At 44.5% G+C, this 22,229-nt stretch overlaps 1 protein-coding gene across 1 annotated transcript in view; it reads right to left on the minus strand.

The window, feature by feature from the left end:
- PHGDH (phosphoglycerate dehydrogenase) overlaps positions 1–6,636 on the minus strand; it is a 31,463-nt gene extending 24,827 nt beyond the window's left edge. Inside the window, exons 1-2 of the mRNA XM_061186094.1 lie at positions 6,354–6,636; positions 275–426 (exon numbers count right to left, since the gene is read on the minus strand). Of these exons, the coding sequence (XP_061042077.1) occupies positions 275–426; positions 6,354–6,491 (290 nt within the window). The 5' untranslated portion in view covers positions 6,492–6,636. The remainder of the gene's footprint in view (positions 1–274; positions 427–6,353) is intronic.
- Between the last annotated feature and the right edge of the window lie 15,593 nt (positions 6,637–22,229).

Consider the following 22,229-nt stretch of genomic DNA (forward strand, 5'->3'; position numbering starts at 1 on the left):
TCTTCTGATTCCCCAACCAGGCTGCAGGCATGCAAGCATCTAGGGGGCAGGTTTGTGAAGCATTTTGAGATTACAAAGAGAGCCTCTGTGTCAAAAACCCCGGGAACCGCTAAGCTGTGAGCGCTGACCCCCTGTCTGGACTTGGCCCGGAGCAGGCGGCCTCCTGGAAGCCCTTCTAACTCTGACCCAGCTTTCTCTACAGGTGTTTCCTGCCTCCTCACGGTCAGTCACCACACACACCACCACCGCCCCCACCACCACTTCCACGACTTACTTCATTACCAGGATGCCCTTCCTTGTTGCGGCCTCCAGATCCACATTGTCCACGCCCGTGCCAGCCCGGCCCACCACCTGCAGCTTCTTGGTCGCGTTGATGACATCAGAGGTCACCTTGGTGCCCGAGCGGACAATAAGGCCTTCGCAGTCCTGAGGCAGAAGAAGAAACACCTGGATGCACAGAGTTGGTCTTTGAGACCTCGTAAAGCCCTTCTGTCCAAAGTGGGAGTTCCTGCAGGCTGGCTGACTTTGGATACATTCAAGGAAAGGAAGGCATGTTTATGCACACACATCTGAAAGCCTCCGCCATCACTCAGGCTTGGGTTCACATCCACGCTCCAGCCCTGACAAGCTATGACTCTGAGCTTCGGCCTCCTTAAGTGTGTGAGGAAGAAATGAGACAGGAAGGTACAACGCCTGGCATGATATCTGGCCCCACTCAATGGTCATCACTTCCTCCACTGGACACGGAGCTACTGATGGGAAGAGGTGGGATTGGATTCTACTTTGTAAGCCCCTATGCCTGGTACACAGAAGGCACTCAATAGATGAATAAATGAAGTGAATAAAAGAAAATTGTTAAAAGAAAAACATTTCCTAAAATAGAAACCAAAGTAAGGGGAAGGGGAGAAAATAATTAAACTTGTCCATAGTTACTTGGAAAACCAGGCAATATTAGACTAAGACTATACCTATGTGAAAAATCAGACTTTCTGGATTCATCATAGCCATTTTACTGGGGCTAAGCCAGACCCCAGGACAATCTTCCTTAGGCTCATCCAGAATCCAGTGGTATCTTCTGCAGAATAAGGATACTGTTGCCAAACACCCAATGAGAATCCCCAGGAAATGGAGCAGGTGAGCAAATACACACTCTGTCCCAAGCTGGCTGTCCCAGGTTGGTGAGCAAGCAGCAAGGGTCACTGCACAAGCAGCAAGCTGGGAACCAGGAGGCTGGGGTTCTAGGCCTAGGGCTGGCAATGACAAGTTGGGTCACTGTACCAAGTCATGTCAGCCCGAACCCTGGTCTCCTTCTGTAACATAAGAGCATTGGAACAGATGGCCCCTGGGGTCCCTCCCACATCTGATCTGACACCTGTAAGCCACGCTGCATTTCCCCAGTGGAGCACCCAGCTGGATCCCATGAGAACCTTCTCTCTTCCCTCCCCACCACACGGATTCTGGAGACAGAGAAAGGCCATGGGCCTCTGGCTCCTAGGGCAAGGACCCACGCTGTGTTTAATGTGTGCAAGCCCAGAGCCTTGGGACCAGTTTGGAGCAGTTACATGCAGAGAGAGCACAGAGTTCTTTTCTCTCCATGGAGGGAAGAAGAGGAATGAAGCTTATGTCGCAGCCTATTTAGATCTGGAGGGCTTCTCAACACTGGGATGATTGTTCAAGGGAGGCTGCAGAATTACTTCTCTGGAGGCGTGAATGCTTCATGCATCCTCACTGGCTGGGGGCTGTGCCAGACCGCAGACAGCTGGATGGAGGACCCTTCACGGGCACTCCAAGCCTTTTGTGTCTGTGGTTCTGAATAAAATGCTCCTTGAATGCTCGCTCCAAAGCTGCCAGCCCTTCCGCAAACCTTGGGAATCTGCTTCCCACAGGACAGACCCCCTGTAGAAGAGGGTGCAGACTCCCTCTTCTATGGAGCCCACCCCATTCCTGCAGACCCTGAGGACAAGCCCAGAAACAGCATGGCGTTTTTCTTTAACGAGCACAACCTCTCTTTGTGGAAGGATCTCCCTTACAGAGATTTATCCTGCAGTCTCTCTCTACTTTTCCCTCAAGGGTGTGTCCCAGCTTTCTCTGAAGCCAAGAAGTCTGAAGAGCCTGCAGTCAGACCAGCACAGATGTACATGCAGAGCTCATCCCAAGTGGGAATCTGCCTTTGCAGACTCCCATTCAGCAGACGCTGGTCCCACACGATCCGGGCATTCCTGTGGCCAGAGTTCACGGGCTTTCAAGACCCTTTACACCCTCAACTACCCCTGTTCCTGTTCATTCAAACACATCATCAATAAATTCATTCAAGGGAATTCCCTGGTGGTCCAGTGGTTAGGACTCTGCACTTCCACTGCTGAGGGCGCGGGTTCAATCCCTGGTTGGGGAACTAAGATTCCTTGAGCCACACGGTGTGGCCAAAAAAAAAAAAAAAAAAACAACCAGAAGTCATTCAATCAGCATGCATTTACTGAGAGCCTGTGTGCCAACCTGCCTCCTGCTGATCCCTCAAAACCCCTGCACTCCAGGCTCCGTCCCCTTCTCAGGCCCCAGGTCATCCCTCTGAGACTTGGCTCCCTGCAGTCCACGCCTCTCCTCTGCTTCAAATCCGCCCACATCTTCCCTGCAGTTTGCAGTGATTATAACTTTCTTCTGCAGCACCCCAAGGTCCTCTCTGGCACTCCCGCAGTGGGAATCTCAACACTGCACCCACTCTGCTGTCTACTGTTCTCTGCTTTGTGCATGCTCTATCTGTATAAGAATGCAGGCTGGAACAGGCATTTGCTACACTTGGGTTTCCTCCCCACTCCCAGTGCCCCAGCTGCTTCAGAGCTGGAAAACAACAGGCCACCGTTCTGCTGGATTTATGGCTGTTCCGGACAAACTATGCAGACTCAGCAGTGGAAACCCATTCACGTTCCTCAAGTTCACACATGCTTCCTTTCTCAACAACAGGCTTGGCCTTGGGGATGATTCTAGCATTGCTCCTGCTTCTGACTTACATCATAGGAGAAGTCAGAGAAACTCTCCAGATCATGTTCCCCAGCTATAAAGAATGCAGGTAGGCGGTGTTTGGCACAATATGTGTAATCCTGATTAAGTAGATGGTTATTTAACTTTTGCAAACCAAATCCTAGTGTAAAGGCTAGAAATTTGCATTTTAAAAGAGCCTTTCAAAACATGGACTCTTGCATCGAACTTTATTCCCTTCTTTTCCTTGCTTCAAATTCTGAAATAAAGATATAAAGGGGTTTCAGTAAATTAAATGCATTACCAGCACGCATTTAGAGGATTCTGACCAGCATTGCTAGTTAATGAAACAGAAGAAAATATCAGAACGCAACACATATAGTAACGGTATTCTTTCATGAAACTTTAGTGTATGTGTGTACACATATGTGTGTGTATAGTGAGTTACAATGTAAAATGAATTTCTTATTGTGGGCCATGGTCAAAGTTTAAAAGCCACTGATACATGCTAAGATTTAAATGTTCCTGCATATTAGGCTTATTTAAGATGTGACATCTGCTGATAGAAGAGGGGTACACAGTCTAAGTAAGAGTTTTGTTGAGTTCCAAACAAGATGCTTTATTATTCCAAGCCAGTGTTTTCCAAACTTTTGACTAAGACCCACAGTAAGAAACACATGTTTAAGTTGTGATTTTATACTCACATACCACACACACCACAAACACACACATAATTGAAACAAATTTCGTGACACAATACTTATCCTTAACTATCTGCATTGCTCTCTGATATTTCTTATTTTGTTTTTTTAAATGCTAATCATGACCCATTAAATGGACTTCATTACCCACTAATGAGCTGTGACTTGCTTCTAGTCTGAAAAGCATGGTTCTGGGGGATGATTGTACTTCCTGACCACAGAGTGAGAGAGAATAAATTGTGCCTGCCCAGAATACCAAGGAGTGGGAACGGAGGCCAGGCCTGGTTCAGGCAATGGGCTCCAGTTTCTTTCAGTATTAAAAAGGTTTAAACAGGGGAGGGCAGGGCCACTAACCCAGGCACCTCTCCATGCAATAACAAGAGGCGGTGCGGATATGAGGACCCTCCAGTGGCCCAAGGAGACTAACCAGCAGTCTGAACCTAGCGTTTTTTACAAAGACAGACATGAAGACTGGGCACTCCCAAATCACCCAACAATGTAGCCAACAAACACCCCTCCTCTCCTGCCAGGAGTTTTCAGTGCCTTTAAAACATCCTCCAAGTTCCAGCCCCAGATTCCCAGCACCCACCCGGCCGACCTCCCAACACCATGGAAACCCTCCACTAGTGACCAAGGCCTCCCATTCTAGTCAATTCCACACTTACCACTCCCTCTCAACCCACCCTACCCCCGGGGCACAGAATTTTAATTTCCATAACAAAGCTGGAAAGCCCCAAGTCCAGGCCACTCTTCCCAACCCGGTGGTCTGGTGGAGGTGAGAATCTAGAGACCACTCCACTTCCTTCTGGCCACTGCCCAGAGCCAAGGCCATTGATACCATCTGCACAAAAGAGCAGGTGACAAGTGCAAGGTGCCTGTTTCCCATCCAGTCCTAGGGTAGTCCAAGGATCACGTCCTGAGCCCTTGGCCCCCACCGAGTCCAGGCTGATCACCCGCTTCCCTCCATTTGCAACGCAGTGAAGCAGGCAGAGGCTAGGCTGCCGGATGGTCTCATTTAGCACTCAACTACTGTGTCATCTGGTCACTTTTCTCACCGTGTGTTGGCCAGGCTCCTAACTAGCTGACAAGCTTCTTTAAGACAGGGACCAGGGACTTCCCTGGTGGCGCAGTGGTTAAGAATCCACCTGCCAAGGCAGGGGACAAGGGTTCGAGCCCTGGTCCAGGAAGATCCCACATGCCACGGACAACTAAACCCGTGCATCACAACTGCTGAGTCTGCGTGCCACAGCTACCGAAGCCCGCGATCCACAACAAGAGAAGCCACGCAGTAAGAAGCTGGAGCACCGCAACGAAGAGCAGCTCCCTCTGGCCGCAACTACAGGAAGCCTACACGGAGCAAGGAAGACCCAACGCAGCCAAAAAAAAAAAAAGACAGGGACCAGTCAGAAACTTCTCTGCTTACAAGCCAGGGGCAGAATACAGTACCACGGGGTGGGGGAGAAGCGGCAGGGGTTCCATGGAGAAACACAGCAGGAGATACAATGGCAGTTATGAAGACCATGCGATTGCCTCACAGCTAAAGCAACAGCAGCTACCTCTGTGGTTTGATTTAAGGGACTCTGGAGAGGGTGGACCCCGCGCTGAGACTGGTTGAAGTTGGTAGGAGGCTACACTGCGGGGTGTGGGAATTCGGGGGCAGGGGAGAATACATCCGGACGGGTCGGGTAGAGACACCTGGGCGCTGGGCACAGTACAGAAGTAAGAAGTGCAGAAACTGGAGTGAAGAGTTCACGAAATAAATGTTATAAGGCAGGAAGAGGCCACCAAACCTCGCAGGATTTTTACAAACAAGTTAGAGAAAGATCTGAAGTAAACTGCACAAACGGTGATAACGTTCCTGAGAAAGATCTGCTAGGAAATATACATTTCCGGGGGCTTTGGGATCGGAATCTCGTCCGATCTGGCCATTCCTGACCCCGCCGAGCCCACTGGTGGAGACTAAGCCTGGACAGCGGCGGCCGAGGCGACTGCCGCGTGGCCGGCGCGGAGATCTCGGGCGCCCCCCGCCCGCCCCTCTTTCCTCCGAGCGCTCCCAGGCGGCAGAGGGGCGGTGAAAACTCTCCGCAGTCTTGCATCAGACGAAAGGCGGGTATGGCGTTTGCCGCTCCAGCCGGGCCCCCTTCCCTGCAGCTTCTCCAGCAGCCACGGAACAGGGTGGGACTCCGCCGGGGCCCCCCAGGGAAAGCAGGACTTGGCTGGGCGAGCCAGGGCTTGTCTGGGGAAGGATCGCCGGTCCCTGAGCTCCAAGCAGGGAAGCCACTTTGGCGCCCCTCCCCCAGAGCCCCCGCGCGAGGTGGGGAGAGGCGGCGCCGGGCTGCCAGGGCCACTGCGCGCCACGGCCCTGGGAAGCCGCGCTGGCATCCCGCGGGCAGCCTGCAGGACCAGCTGAAGCAGCCAGCACTTTGCAATGCTGGCGGGAGGCATGCCAACGTGAAACACGCGGTTGCAAACGGAACGGAAAGTTTGCATCCTGCAGGTTGCCGCCCTTTGTTCCTCCCTCCTTCTTCTCCCTCCCCCCCTTCCCAGCCCCCAATCTCGGGAGACCCCAAGACTGACACCAGCGATGGGGGTGAGGGTGGGGCGCGCTGGGCCGGAATTGGTCACCCAGTGTCCGCGGAGGATGCCTCGCAGCCCTAGTCTGTCTCCCGCTCGCCTAACCTGCAGCTCGGCTATCAGCTCCTCCTTGCTCAGGTTCTGCTTCTCCACCACCTGCAGCCCTCCATCTTGCAGGATCTTCCGGCAGCAAGGGTCCAGGCTATCACTGATAAGCACTTTCCGTAGATCTGCAAAGGCCATTGCTGGAGTCGGCCTCGGAATCGGCAGCTCTCCCTGGGCAGAAACACCTAAACGGAGAAGCTGCTGTTCCGGCTGGCTGGCTCGTGTAACTGGGCAGGATTCGCGATCTCCCGCTGCCCCTTATCTCCCCGTCCTGCTCCTACCGTCTCCTTTTGATTGGACAGAAACGCTCCAACTCTCTGTGACTCCGCCCCCTCCTCGCGGTTCGGAGCTTTCAGATCCCCGCCCACCATATTATTCTCCCGAGATGAATTTCTCAATCTCAGCCAAAGCATTTCTCTACACCTGGTGAGTATATAGAAGCACAATTTACGCTGAGTAGCTGATTCATATCTGAAATAAACTGAGAAATATTCGTCCTCATCGTGAGAGAAATGTTTCATCTTCATTCTTTCCTCCTAAGGACCCATTCACTAATTCCTTAACAAGCATTTATTGAATGCACCTACTATGTGCAAGGCACAGTGCTGGATGCTGAAGAGGCTCGAACATCAAAAAGACGTAGCCCCTTTCCTCTGGTGGCCTAACATCCGAGGGTGCCAAAGACACAGACACGGAAAGTTAAATAGTAAAAAGCAGTGGGAAACCGTTTCTGAGACCTCACAAAGCAGTGATTAATTCCAAATGAATGATGCAATGAGAATTATGAGCTTAAAAGAGAGCAAGGGCCTGATGCATTTGGACCAGCCAGAATGTTTGTTCAAGTTCAATATTCTCCTCTTCCTCTACTTCCTCTCTGATTATAAAAAAAAAAGAAGAAAAGGAAAATGAGATGTCAGTCTGGCCTAATTTATATATTGACCAAGGAGGCACTTCCCAGCTCTTAACTCCTTTATGTTGAAACCCCACAACAAACATGCTCTTCCATGCCCCACCTTGTCGAATATTGGAAAATTCCATTTTGGATTATTTAAGGCCACCTAGGATCAGGGATGCTCATAGATGAATTAGAATTCAGTGTTTTAGACATATCTGGCCCAGTTAACCGCTGTGTTCTGCTGTCCTGCACCATTCACAAAACTCAAGTGCTAGATCCTTATCCTGTAGAACTATGCAATGTCAATATTCTGACATAACGAAACTTTGGACAGATAATTCCTAGGCACAAATCAAAAGTTAGACCAAATGCTCCCAGTGGGAAAGGAGATAATTTGGCTATCCTGTTTACTGGTTTGGATGATTTCTTGGTCCTACATTCCAGCACTCGTGAATATTCCATTTCTCTTCCTCTCAGGAGGTGCCCAGCAGCCCTGGGGGTCCTGGGAGCAGACGGTGGACCTGGCCCCAGAGGCTAACGAAGCAACTTGGGAAGCACCCATTTTGGTTACCACTTTCACTCGCCCGCTTCCAGGACTCACCCTCTGCTTTCATTCATTGTAGAATCTAAAGCCCGCTGTCTCTAAAGGGTAACCCCACCCCTTTACCCCAAGTCAAACTTCTCAGATGGTGTTGAACTCACAACCAGAGGCCCTTCACACCTGTCACCTGGGTATTATTTTCTTTCTTTATTATTTATGCCCCACCTACTTTCAAAATGACACACGAAAGATACTTCTAAGACCATTAAGAAAATAGTCAGCAGATAAGAGTCCATTTCCAGGTAGAAGGGAGGGTATGTAATAATTTCTACCCTAAGCAAGTCAGAAATGTTCCTCTTAAATTTCTATAGCATTGTCCTCAAGTTATCTCACAGTGCCCTGTACAACATATATGTGAACATTTCCCCCCAGGATCAGAGACACAAAACTTTATATCCCTCTACTAGTGCCTAGCACAGTGCTTTCCATATTGGAGATTCAGAAGACGTTTCATTCAAAATGAATTTATCGAGCACCTACTATGTGCCAGGTACTGTGGCTTAACACTCGGGGTGTGGTGATGCCCAAGTCACATCCCTTTCCCCAGAAAAAAAAAGAAAAACAACATTTAAAGTGTAGCATTTGAAGGATAAATACAGAGGTGCTAAAGTGCTTTGGGAGCAGGAAGGAGACCCCTCAGCACAAACTAGAGGCAGCAGGAAGGATTCTAGAAAGGTTGCCTTTGAGCTGACACTTCGATGTTCATTGAGGGCAGCCACTCTGAGAGGCCCAGGGATACAGAGATGAGTACAACCCATTCTGCCTTCAAGCTGTTCATGGTCAGTCACCTACTCTTGAAAGCATATAGGATGTACAAAACAAGAAACAACCAAGTAGAAGAGAAATAGCATTTACAAAAGCCTGGAGACGTGAAGAATTACAAGATGTTCGTAATGGCTTCTCCAGGGCCACTAGCAGTGGGAGGTGCCGGGAAGCAGATGAGACCGCAGAGGGGCCAGGAGTGAAAGGCCTTGTCCTGAGAAGAGGTTTAAACTTGACTGGAAACATAGTACAGAGGTGCTGAGCCAATTTTTAGAAGTGATATGATTAAATGAGCTGGCTGAGCTGAGCCTTGATACGGTTAATGTAGATAATATCCCTCCCCATCCCACCCACCCCGACCCCTCATCCCATCTCCAACTTCTATTGTAAGTTGGAGGGTTTTCTTTTATAATGGTGGGCTGAGTGGGGCAAATGTTCTCTCTCTCTCTCTCTGTTATTGCCTCCATCTGTAAAACAGGAACTTTGGCCCTCTTGGAAGTATTAGGAAAAGAGTTCCGCCTTTCTCTCCAGACCCCTCACTCCCTCCCTTCCCCTGACCCCAGCCCCTTGGGAAGAGAGCCTGATCTGATTCTGAGTTTGGGGGAAAGGTTGAGTGTGAGCCCAGGTCAGCCCTTTCTTGGCTCTCTCTCTTGGAGCTGGAAGCCCACAAAATAACGTGCACTCTCCTGCTTCCTTGTGTGTGTTGAACCCCCCAACGCAGGCCCCACTCCACTCACTTGAGGGTGCAGGAGCTCCAGCCGCCCAGCTGCTCTGCCTGTGGATGATAAGGTCCATGGGCGAGGGGCAGCCAGAAGTAGGAATCCCATTTTTCTACTTGGAGCCCAGCTGCGATCTCCAAACTCACCTTAGGAATAATAAAACAGATATTTTGAGAGGTAGACGATGAATTGTCATCTGTAGAATATGCACATCTGGATTTGAATTCCAACTTCTCAAATTAATGATTATGTGACTATGGGCAAATTACATTGCCTCTGTAAGACTTAGTTTTCTTCTCTGTAATATGAGACTGGCACTGGGATAGTAGTGCTTATTTCACAAGATTGTTGTGAGGATTAAATAAGGCAGAGCACACAAATGACTGCTTGGCTTTCATTCATTCAGTCAGTCGATATATATTTATTGGGAAACTGTAAACTAGGCACTGCTGAAGGTGCTGGGAATGAAGCTTTGAATGAGACAAACACAACCTCTGCCCTCATGGAGCTTATGTTGAAGAGAGAAAATAAGTAAATAAATAGAAGAAAAATTTTAAAAGATAATCTCAGGGTGTAAGTACAATGAAGAATATGAAACTGAGTGACGTGATAGAGGGTTGGGGTGAGGGGACATCTATTTTGGTCATTATGATCAGGGAAGGTCTTTCCAAGAAGATGACATTTGGGTTGAGACTGAAATAAGAAGTCAATTATCCAAAGAAATAAGGAAAGAGAATTATAGACAGAGCAAAAAGCAGGACAAGTCAAGGAGCACTCGAGGGACCTGCCCACCAATATTTCGGTAGCTCTTCCTGTGTGCCAGGCACAATGCCAGGCTCTGTGGTAACGATACTGAGCAAGTCACGCGAGACCCCTGCCCTCAGGGAACCCGCAGTCCAGTGTGTGAGAGCGTGTGCTGCATGTTTGGTTTATACTGGACAGTCAGGAAAGCCTCTGAGGAGGCAGCACTGAAGCTGAGATCTGAAAGTGGAGGAAGAGCCCTGGAGAACATCTGGGGGAAGGAGAACAGTAAGAACAAAGTCACTCAGTTGGGAAAGAGCATGGCTTTTTCTAGGAACTGACAGAAGGTCCGCACACCTGTCATGTAGGGAGAACAAGGGGGAATGGGGCCCGAGATGAGGTGGGGAGGTCAGCAGGGGGCCAGACCATTCAGGCCATGGGAATAGTCTGGACTTTTGTGGATGCAAAGAATACCATTTAAACTGGCCTGAGGGAAGAAAAGGGATCACTCAGGTCTCTGAAAAGATCAAGTGCAGACAGAAATGAGTTCAAATGGTGTCACTGGTAATCTGTGTCCCTCTCCTGTCTCTGTTTGCCTCTGGGTTTTCTTCATTTCCAGAAAGGCAAGATGTGGCATAAATGTCACCAGAGAGTGAAGAACAGAATATTCAGCTGTATATTCTAGCAGTTTAGCATCCTGGAAGACTGCACTAGTCTTCCAATGGTTGCTGCAAAATGTCCAGACCTGATCCTCATTGGGCCAACTTGGAACATGTATCTGTCCCTGAACCATTCACTGCGGCCAGTGGAAGGGACTTGCTGACTGGCCAGTCCTAGAGAAAGCACCCACTTCAGATCTAGGGAGAGGATTTGTTCCATCGGAAGTGTACACTAATAGTGTGAGAAAAGTGGGTCCTCCCTAAAAAATTCAGGGTGCTGAACCAAAACAAGGGGAGTGGGGACTGTAGGACAGGCTGGCAATACCAATCGTTGACCACGACACCATGGTAAGGAGTTTGGATTTTATTCCAACTAGGACGGGAAACCATTGAAGGATTAGTTAATAAGAAGGGGCAAGTATTATCTAAGTTTTAAAATGATCACTCTATTTTAACACACAAAAAAGCCCCTTTTTACAGTGTTGTTTTGTTGATGATGATGATGATAACAATAAATACAAGGATGATAATGATTAGAAGAGAAGTGGGTCCCTTGTTTGGCACGTGAAGCCACTCAGTAAGGTACAAGCAGAACTTGAAAAGGCAACTCTCTGTCAGTGAAACTAATAAGAATTAATGACTAATGGATGAATTTAATCACCTGAGAAAGTAAACCATCCTGAGAGAAGGTAAATGCCTGAAATAGGAGTTTGGGGAACCACCAGATCAAATGAAGGCAAGAAGAATACTATTTCATCCAAATACAATTGAACGTTAAGGGGAAAAAAAACTCGTAATAAAGTCAATTGTATTATAATTTTTCTGAAAGGAATATATTAATAGAAAGGCCATTCTGCTTGTTCAAAAGGGTGATTCGAGGCAAGTCTTGGCTTTTACCCAGCACTGTTCCAGGAGAAAAAGAGGAAAACAGTGCATGTGACAGACAGGAGTGCCGAGGTCATTAGTAAGGTGTACTCTGATGTGGTACAGAGAGAATTCATCAGAGAGTATCATAGTCTGTATAAAAATGCCCCTGCTGACTATGCAACTCTTTTTCTTACCATTTTTCTGAGTAATTATTTTATTTTCCAGATACCCTGATGCCAGTAAGGGGCCACTGGGTGGATCTGTTTCTCAGCAGATCCCATCATCTTTGAGTCCTGTAGCAAAAGGAGAAACAGGCAGAAGCTAAAAGGCTGTTTTGTGAAGGGCACCTGTCACCAGGGGAAAGCTATGAGTGACAGACGCAAGGGAACTGGCATGGCAGTCACTAGGCAGGCAATCCCCGTTCACGAACACGGGAGCTTTCGGGTTTATACTCTGGTCTCTTGTGAGTTAGGCTAGCGAGAATCTCTGAAACTCTGATCAATACTAGGGGCTCTGATAAAATCAAATTTTTAAACTTATTGACCCAAGAATGAACCCTGAGCTACTACCTTGGGAGTCTCGTAGTCAGAGGGCTTCCTTCTGCTATCTCAAGCTCTCCCCTCTTTACCTTCAACTGCAATGTCTCGAAACCTCTTTAGGTCACTGAACTCTACAAGAATCTGATGAAAGCTACAAACCCTCTCACCTCCTAAATTGTGCAGACAGTTTTGGGGACTAATGAGCCTCCTGAAGCCTATTCATAAGGCTTACAGTATTCCATGAACCTCTTGCTAATGTTAAAAAAACAAAATTCAACCAAATAAACTTGAAGATCTAATTGCCTTTATTCAACGATGTACGAATGAGCAATATCCCATCTAACAGCTAGAAGGGCTCTCCTGAGGGGTGCAAAATGGAAGGCTTTCATGGAAAAGAGAGTGGGGCAAGGAATTCATTAGCAAAAGAAAAGAAAAGTTTATATGGGGCCAGGATATCTTCTTTTGGGGACCAGCAATAATCTTTATCACATACACTGCCTCTTCTTGGGGAGGGAGAGGGAAATGGAGAGGGCCCACAGGACGGACTACCTCGTTGGTGCTGACCAGAACCCGGTCCCAAACTGGTTGATTAAGATTACATTTCTAGGGAAGGTCGAAACTGTTATTAAGTCATATACGAAGTCTAGGTTTGGTATCATGGGCTTTAACACACTGATGGCATTTTGGGCCTGCGGTTTTCTCTTTAACATAAGAAACCCATACTTTCCATGGGTGAGACATGGTAATAAACTGCAAAATAGCCACGGTAATAATACAAATATTTATTGATCATTTTTAAGTGCTAGGTAAATATAATTCAGTAAATCCTCATAGCAACTCTATGGAGTAGGTACCACTATTCTCATTTTATAAATGATAAATCTGAGACACATTGCTGTGTTTTCCCCAGCTTTACAATTTAGAGAAGTAAAAATGACTTAAAGTCACAGGACAATAAACTGTAAAGTTGGGATTATAGCATTTCTTTAAATCTCTAGTTAAACTTCTAATTGTGCGGTCCTTATATCTTTCAAAATGAAATTAAAGATCTTTCCACTTCTAGAACACCATATTCAATTTAGAAACAACAGCACAAAAGCCTTGAATGTTATAACTATTGACTACAGGCAGAAATCAGGGATTCTGTGTTGCCTGAGAAGTTGTCCAAGATATCGGTGTTTACCAAGAAATGAGAGTCATAGTGTGGCAGCAGAATAATGGTCCCCCAAGATGTCCACATCTTAAAGACCAGAACCTGTGAATGTTACCTCATATGGCAAAAGGGACTTTGCAGATGTAATTAGGTTAAGGAGCCTGAGGCAGGGAGATGATCCTGGGTTATCTGAGTGGGTGGATCACAAGGGTCCTCATAAGAGGGACCCAGGAAGAGTCAGAGTGAGAGAGAAGCCATGTGATGGTAGAAGCAGAGATTGGAGTGATGTGCTTTGAAAATGGAGGAAGAGACAACAAGCCAGGAATGCAAGTGGCCTCTAGAAACTAGAAGAGGCAAGGAAACGGATTCTCCCTAGAGCCTCCAGAAAGAACCAGCCCTGCTGACACCTTGACTTTGGCCCAGTGAAACTGATTTCAGAATTCTGAACTCTAGAACTCTAGGAGAATAAATGTGTGTTGTTTTAAGCCACCAAATGTGTGACAATTTGTTACAGCAAAAATAGAAGACTAATATACTTGGAAACCATGCAAAATGAAAAGAACAAAATTTTCTAAAAGAAACAAAATGAAATTCTAAAAGATAGGAAGGGTAGATGGAACATTAATGGTCTCCCTGCCCCCTTGCCTCTAATTAACCAGGGAATTTACATAAAAACAAACAAACATCCTAGGTAGTTCTAGTTAAGCCTAAAGTGAGACAGGATGGATAGGACCAGAGAACTCTCCTCACCTTTCCCTTCCTATTCCTTAATCATCTATTTCCTGGAGCGATTAGCTGATTAAGGGTACCTGAGGCCAGAGATGAAAGAGAAAAGAAATGAAGGGCTGATCATCCCCCAACCAGTTCAAAAAGCTGGCTTTTGAACCATTGGAGTGTGGCACTATAGGCAAATCTGAAGGAGCTATTTAAGGGAGGTGATCCTGAGTCACAGGGGAATGGAGCTCCCGTGCACTCAGGTGACAGAGGTGGGAGAGGGGAGGGGTGCACTACCCCCACTCCTGATTCATTCTTTCCACACATACTGCATAACTGAGTAACTACAACATATCCGGCAGTTGTAGGGCCCTAGCTTTCATGGAATTTACTTCTAGTGGAAGTGACAAGCATTAATCAAATAATCACACAAATTTGTTGGGCACATAAATATTCAGTCCATAGCACCCTCCAAAACCTTAGCATTTTTCCCCCCAAAACCTGGGCTCCAATGTCAGCCTTCCTCAACATATACTTCAAGCCCAAGAGTCCATACAGCTCAGAGCACAGCAGATTTCAGAATCAAATATACATGGATAAGATGAGTTACAAATTCAAAGTCTCCATTTATGCAGTTTACACTGACTGTACTGCAAGGCATTAATCTTTCTTTTTTCCAGGCCCTTCTAATTTTATTTAATTTTATTATTCTTCCAGATAGCAGACTCCCCATTTCTTGCTTCAATAGTAGGGAAAAATTAGCCCTAGACTAAGCATTGTTTTGGTCTTGCCTAACAAAGATTAAAAGAAATACCTGAAAGGAGCAAACTGTTCCCAATTAACTTAACCACTTCCCAGAACAACTTGAGAATATATATAGAAACACAATAATAGCATGCAAGATGGTAAAATTTGCAATGTATAGAATTCAGTTAAAATTACCAAGCAAAGAAACAGGAACATGTTACTCATAATGAGGAGAAAAATCAGTCAATGGCAACAACCCAGAACTTGACACAGATGATAGAATTAAAAGGCAAGGACATAAAAACAAGTATGATAACTGTATTCCATATATTCAAAAAACTAAAGGAAAGATTGAACATGTGAAGTATATACATGGATGATATAAAAAGAGTCAAATCAAATTTCTAGAGATGGAAACTACAATGTTTGAGATGGCAAGTCTCAGGATGGAATTAACTGCAGACTAGACATTATAGAAGAAAAGACCGGTAAATTTGAAGACATATCAATATAAACTGCTCATAATGAACTACTACACAGGATACTATGACTGGGAAAAAATTAATAGTGAGTAGTTAGAAAACTTCAAGTGGTCTAATATAAATGTTACTGAAGTCCCCAAAGGGGAGGTGAGGGGTCAGGGGAAAGAAAAAACACTTGAAGTAACAATGGCCAAAAAATTTTCCAAGTTTGATGAAACTATAAATCAACACGCTCAGAAGCTCACTGAACCCCAAGCACAAGATATATGAAGAAAATTACACCAACTCTCACACAATTAAGTTGAAAAAAAACTGACAAAGGGGACTTCCCCGGTGGTGCAGTGGTTAAGAATCCACCTGCCAATGCAGGGGACACGGGTTCAAGCCCTGGTCCGGGAAGATCCCACATGCCGCGGAGCAACTAAGCCTGTGCGCCACAACTACTGAGCCTGTGCTCTAGAGCCTGCGAGCCACAACTACTGAAGCCCACATGCCACAACTACTGAAGCCCGTGTGCCTAGAGCCCATGCTCCACAACAAGAGAAGCCCACCCACCGCAACGAAGAGTAGCCCCTGCTTGCCGCAACTAGAGAAAGCCTGCGTGAAGCAACGAAGACTCAACGCAGCCAAAAGTAAAAAAATAAATAAATTTATAAAAAAAAAAAAACTGACAAAGGGAAAATCTTAAAAGCAGGCAGAGGGGGAAAAAACACATGATGTTATATACAGAGGAACGAAGATAAGAATTATGGCAGACTTTTCATTAATGCAAGCCAGAAGAAAGTAAAACAGCATCTTTAAAGTACTGAAAGGGAAAAAAAAATCTATCTACCTAGAATTTTAAGGCCAGCAAAAACATCTTTCAAAAATGAAGACCCCAGCAATCCCACTACTGGGCATATACCCTGAGAAAACCATAATTCAAAAAGAGTCATGTACCAAAATGTTCATTGCAGCTCTATTTACAATAGCCAGGACATGGAAGCGACCTAAGTGTCCATCATCAGATGAATGGATAAAGAAGATGTGGCACATATATACAATGGAATATTACTCAGCCATAAAAAGAAATGAAATTGAGTTATTTGTAGTGAGGTGGATGGAGTTAGAGTCTGTCATACAGAGTGAAGTAAGTCAGAAAGAGAAAAACAAATACAGTATGCTAACACATATATATGGAATCTAAGGGAAAAAAAAAAAAAGGTCATGAGGAACCTAGTGGCAAGACGGGAATAAAGACACAGACCCACTAGAGAATGGACTTGAGGATATGGGGAGGGGGAAGGGTAAGATGTGACAAAGTGAGAGAGTGGCATGGACATATATACACTACCAAACGTAAAATAGATAGCTAGTGGGAAGCAACCTCATAGCACAGGGAGATCAGCTCTGTGCTTTGTGACCACCTAGAGGGGTGGGATAGGGAGGGTGGGAGGGAGGGAGATGCAAGAGGGAAGAGATATGGGAACATATGTATATGTATAACTGATTCACTTTGTTATAAAGCAGAAACTAACACACCATTGTAAAGCAATTATACTCCAATAAAGATGTTAAAAAAAAAAATGAAGACAACATTCTCAGACATACAAAAGTTGAAAAATTAATCATCAGCAAACTTCCACTATAAGAAATATAAAAGGAAGTCCTTCAGGCAGAAGGAAAATGACACCATCTGGATCTACACAAAGGAAATGCTAATTATATGGGTAAATACAATGATGCTGCACAACTTGCCCAAAGTCAGGGAGTGGCAGACCAGGGACTTGAGTGCAGGTCTTTTGACATCTAGGTCAATCTATACCCACTACATCATGCTGCTGTGCATAATACTATGCCATTTATTTAATTAACAAACACTGCTTACACACATATTCTGTACAAAGTGCTATGCAAGTTTGGCAATATGGAAGACTCCAAGAATAAATAAAATACATGTATGGGACTTCCCTGGCTGTCCAGTGGTTAAGACTCCACACTCCCAATGCTGGGGGCACGGGTTCAATCCCTGGTCGGGGAACTAAGATCCCACATGCAGCACAGCATGGCAAAAAAAAAGAAAAAAGAAAAAATCCCCATGCTCTCTTCCCAAAGGAGTTTACATTCTGTCTGTGGAATCAGACATGGAAAGGAAGGGTCTAAGTTTAGGGAAAGGCATGGGAAGTTCTGAGAATAACCTGAGAATGGAGCTCCACCATCAAAATTGTAAATTAGAGTACTTGCATCATTGGTCCACTTTTAATCAAGAGCAAAACCACTTCATCCTTTAGGCATTACAGGCTCAGGGCTCAGGAGCTGTGACGGTCCTAAAACAGTTCTTACTGACAGTTCAAACTGACTCTGACATTAGAAGATTTCTTTTCTTTAATATTTATTTATTTATTTTGGTTGCACTGGGTCTTAGCTGCGGCATGCGGGACCTTCATTGCAGCATGCAGGATCTTTAGTTGCGGCATGCAGACTTCTTAGTTGTGGCATGCGGACTCTTAGTTGTGGCATGTGAACTCTCAGTGTGGCATGCATGTGGGATCTAGTTCCCTGACCAGGGGTTGAACCCAGGCCACCTGCATTGAGAGCATGGAATCTTATCCATTGGACCACCAGGGAAGTCCATGGCATTAGAAGATTTAAATGAAAGCATAACCCCTATTCTTTTATTTGACAAACATTTATTAAGAGCTTTGTTATGAGCCATAGTAAATGTTGAGGATACAAAAATTGTATCATAAGGCACTATGTTAGTATTATCTTCATCATTTCATACCAGGAAAATGGAATGGATCATATGTTTGGTCGTTAGCTCAGAGGAGGACTACATCACCGGAGGCTAGCATTTCTGGAAGGCTTCATGGAATTGCTGGGCTGGGTCTTTAAGAAGGAATAGGATAGGATAGGACAGGCAGTGAAGAAGGGTGAGTCTTTCTAGAGGGTTCTAAGCACAAGTATGGAAGGAGCAATGTGCATAGGAGAGTGGTGGGGGGAGAAGGGGAAGGAACCTGGCCTGGCTGTAGTAGGCATTATTGTTGGAGAAGAAAAGAGATTAGTTTGGAAAGGTAGGTTATAAAAAAACTTTTTATATCATGCAGAGGTTTTAAATTTAGAGACTGACACAGGAGTCAGGCTGTTAATAGAGGGGGGGAAAAAAAAGACAAGCTAACTGTAAATTCTAGAATCAAGCCCATGATTATATCTTCATTAGCAACTTGCTCAATCATCTGTATAACCAGTAATTAGGCAATGTATATATGCAGATAAGCCATATGTTTCTGTGTTCCCCAGAAGGCAATCCCTTGGGAAATTAGATAGGCAGATAAAGTATAAATTGGCAATCTGATAATCAGAAGCTGTCCCAATGACCCCATATTGAGTGAAAGACCTGAGCTGATAGACATTCAGTTTGGTCATATAGTGGCTATAGGATGTTTGACAGATGTAGCTCATTGTCCTCATGTGAAGAACAGAGTTGTTGTGAACACGTCCTGAAAAAATTGGTTGTGTAAATGCTTTGAAAATACACATCCTAAACAACTGTTACTTGTTGTTACTGTTCAGTGATGAGAAATAAGAGCCACTATTGTTTTGGTTATGTTTGACAAAAAAAGGCAAATGTGTTCAAAGATGACCATTATTTTCTGTTATTCTATAACCATTTCCTTCAACCTGTTTTTCTTGAAGCCATTTTATGTATTGATCTTTGTTTTACTCCAATATCTCTTCTTGCTTTGCCCATCTGTACAAGGTTATAAAAGGTACCTCAAATACAAGTCAAACAAACAAAAGAGTTGATGCATATGACGTGAATATTGATTTATTCATTTACATATTTGTTTATTCACATTTATGGTTCAATTAAAATATGCCAGGAACTACGCAAATAAAAAAGATGCTACATCCTTAAGGAGCTCACAGTGTGTGGGCCACACAGTCAGGTAAATCAGCGACACGATTACCAAGCAGTGTGGAAAGCACTGATGAGGGTATTCTCATATGCTCTGAGAAATCAGATGGGTTTTCTGAGCTGTGGGGCTGGGCTGAGGAAGTTCCCAAAGCCAGGGACACTGAGCTGAATATTGAAAGATTACTGGAGCAATCTATCTAGTAAGTAAATCACACCTTGTGCAGAGGGAAACTGCAAGTAGAGCAGTAATATCAGAGTGTAGGATGTGAGGGAGTAGTGATGAGCAATGACACAAGAGAATGGACATTGGTGAGGTCAGGAAGAGCCATGCAATCAAAGAGTGTGTATGTTATCGACAAAGAGATAGGGAAGCATTGAAGGGATAGAGAGTGTGTTCAGGTGGGGGGGGGGGTTTATCTGGAACACACATACATGCATGTATGTATGTATATACATGCATATATATATATGCATGTATGTATGACAGATTCTAGGTGTGGAGGTGTTGACAGCATTCAGTTATAAAATACTGTGGAGTCTTTGATCCTACTTGTATTGTCTGGTCTTTTTACTCTCTTCCTGGACCTCCTACTGAATGTCTTTGGACCTTTTCATTGTCTATAATCTTTGTAACATGAGAGTAAGATGAAGAAAAAGATAAATGTGAACATTTTATGGTACTAAGCCTGTGAATGAGTGAAGTAGCTTTACCACTGACATCCAAATGACTTATGTGGTAGGGGTGGACCAAATAGGATAACGTATATGGAAGCAGTTTGTGAGCAACAGTGACCACCAAGTGCTAGCTATTATTATTATAATATATATTTTGTGTCTAGATACTTTGGTTAGAGAGATGATGATAACATAGGCAGCATTTCCAATCCATTTGGACAATCAAAGCGCTATTACAAGTAAATCTGGCAAAATCATGTAGCAAGGCAGGAAATTCACTGAAAGATCATAAACATAGTTCTGTGAACTTCTCTGGCATGAAATGCTGTGCATAGTGATGAGTTTGGTGCAGAAACATAGCAGAGAGCAAAGGGACAGCTTGTAAGTTGGAATCTTACCCAAACCCTCAAGGGTCAACAGATGTCCACAAATAATTATCCAGAGAGTGGAAAAACTGGCTTGTTGAAGTTTGGGGATATTAATAATGCTCTGTTTCTCCAGTGATCCTTTCCCTCAGGGGAACTGGGAGTGGTTGGCATGCATCCTCATTACTCACAACTTTGTTCCTGCTGTGGCTGGCAAGATTGGGACGCATCATTAAACACACCATGGTTGGTACAGCAGTAGCAATGAAAGGTACGGGGAGTCTTCCTCAGGCCACCCCAGGAAGTTAGGTCCATTCAATAGTTAAGAAACATTTACAGAAAGTCTGTATTTGCCTGGCACGTAGTAAGCGCTCAATAAACATTAGTCTCATATTCTAGCATACAGTAAGTACTGCATAACTATTGTTGTGGAAGGGATCTAGAAACAGACTTACCATGCTCCTGGGCCAGAACTTCTGCTACCACGTGTGCCTTCTAAGTCCACCACAGCAGATACTGCTAGCTAACCATCGATTCTGTTCTTCTCTAGGGCACACTACCTTATGGACACACACATAGACCATATTTCCAGCCTTCTTAGAGTTAGCTGTTATCACATGATTGAATTCTAGCAACAGAATGTAAGCAAAATTGATGAAAACCAATTCCAGTCCTGGCCCTTAAAACCTCCTTCATAGTTTCTGCTTCCCATAATGAGAGAGCAAGATGCTACAGGACCAATTCCCCCACAGAAACAACTATAAGATCTGAAAATAATGCAAAAATCAGCTGTCTCATGGTATTGGAAAGTACTAGATAATGAGTAGTATACTCTTTGCTTGTATCTAGAATATATAAAGAACTCTTACAACTCATAATAAGAAGACAACCTGATTTTTTTAATGCGCAAAAGATTTGAAAAGATACTTCACAAAATAAAATATGCAAATAGCCAATAAGCACATGAAAAGATGCTCAACATCACTAGTAGTTAGGACCATGCAAGTGAAAACCCAGATTCTATTACATACCCACTAGAATGGCTGAAATTAAAAATACTGACAGTTCCAAGTATTGATGAGGACCTGGATCAACTAGAACTCTCGGACATTACTGGTGAGAATGAAAGATGGTACAGTCATTTTAGTAAACAGTATAAAATTGAGAATACACTTACCTTATGACCCAGTAATCAAACTCCTAGGTATTTACACAAGAGAAATGAACATACAAGACATATATCTGCAAATCATAGCAGAACTATTCATAATAACTAAAACCTGGAACTCATCCAGATGTCCATCAACTGGTGAATGGATTAACAAATTGTGGTATATCCATGCAATGAAATACTACTCAGCAATAGAAAGAAATGAACTACTAATACAATCATCAACATGAATTATACTGAGCAAAGGAAGCATGACACAAAAGAATACATATTGTATTTCATTTAGTATGTAGAATTCAAGAACAGGCAAAACTGATCTATATTGACAGAGAGTTGCCTGGGTCTAAGGGTTGGGAGAAGGGATCAGATGTAAAGAGACATCAGGAACATTTTAAGATATTGAAAATGTCTATATTGTGATTGTCACAGTGGACATACAACTGTAAACAATTACCAAAAGTTCATCAAACTGTACCATTAAAATGGGTGAATTTTATTTTATGAAACCCTCACTTGAATTTCTCTCTCCTACTCATCTGCCAGCTAATGGTGGTACCCAGAGAGGTCTTGGAAGCCCTGTGTAGACAATGGTAGAGCCCCCATCACCCTGGCTCCCTAGAGAATGTGTGGGACAGAACACTCATCAACATTGCTGACCAAGAACCTCACACTAGATGGTTATGTGAGTGAGAAATAAATGGTTAGTGTTAGGTCCCTGAAATTTGGGGAGTTACAGAAACTACAATTTCTTTAAGTAATCTATCCCCAAAGTAAAACATACAGTCAAGACCACTTAAATTGTCCCTGCTCAATTCATAGTATTTAAATTAGAGGAAAATTAATGATAACCTAAATGTCCAAAAGAAGGGAACAATTAGATAATTATGA

The sequence above is a fragment of the Eubalaena glacialis genome, chromosome 3 (assembly GCF_028564815.1).
Source record: "Eubalaena glacialis isolate mEubGla1 chromosome 3, mEubGla1.1.hap2.+ XY, whole genome shotgun sequence".
Classification (NCBI taxonomy): domain Eukaryota; kingdom Metazoa; phylum Chordata; class Mammalia; order Artiodactyla; family Balaenidae; genus Eubalaena; species Eubalaena glacialis.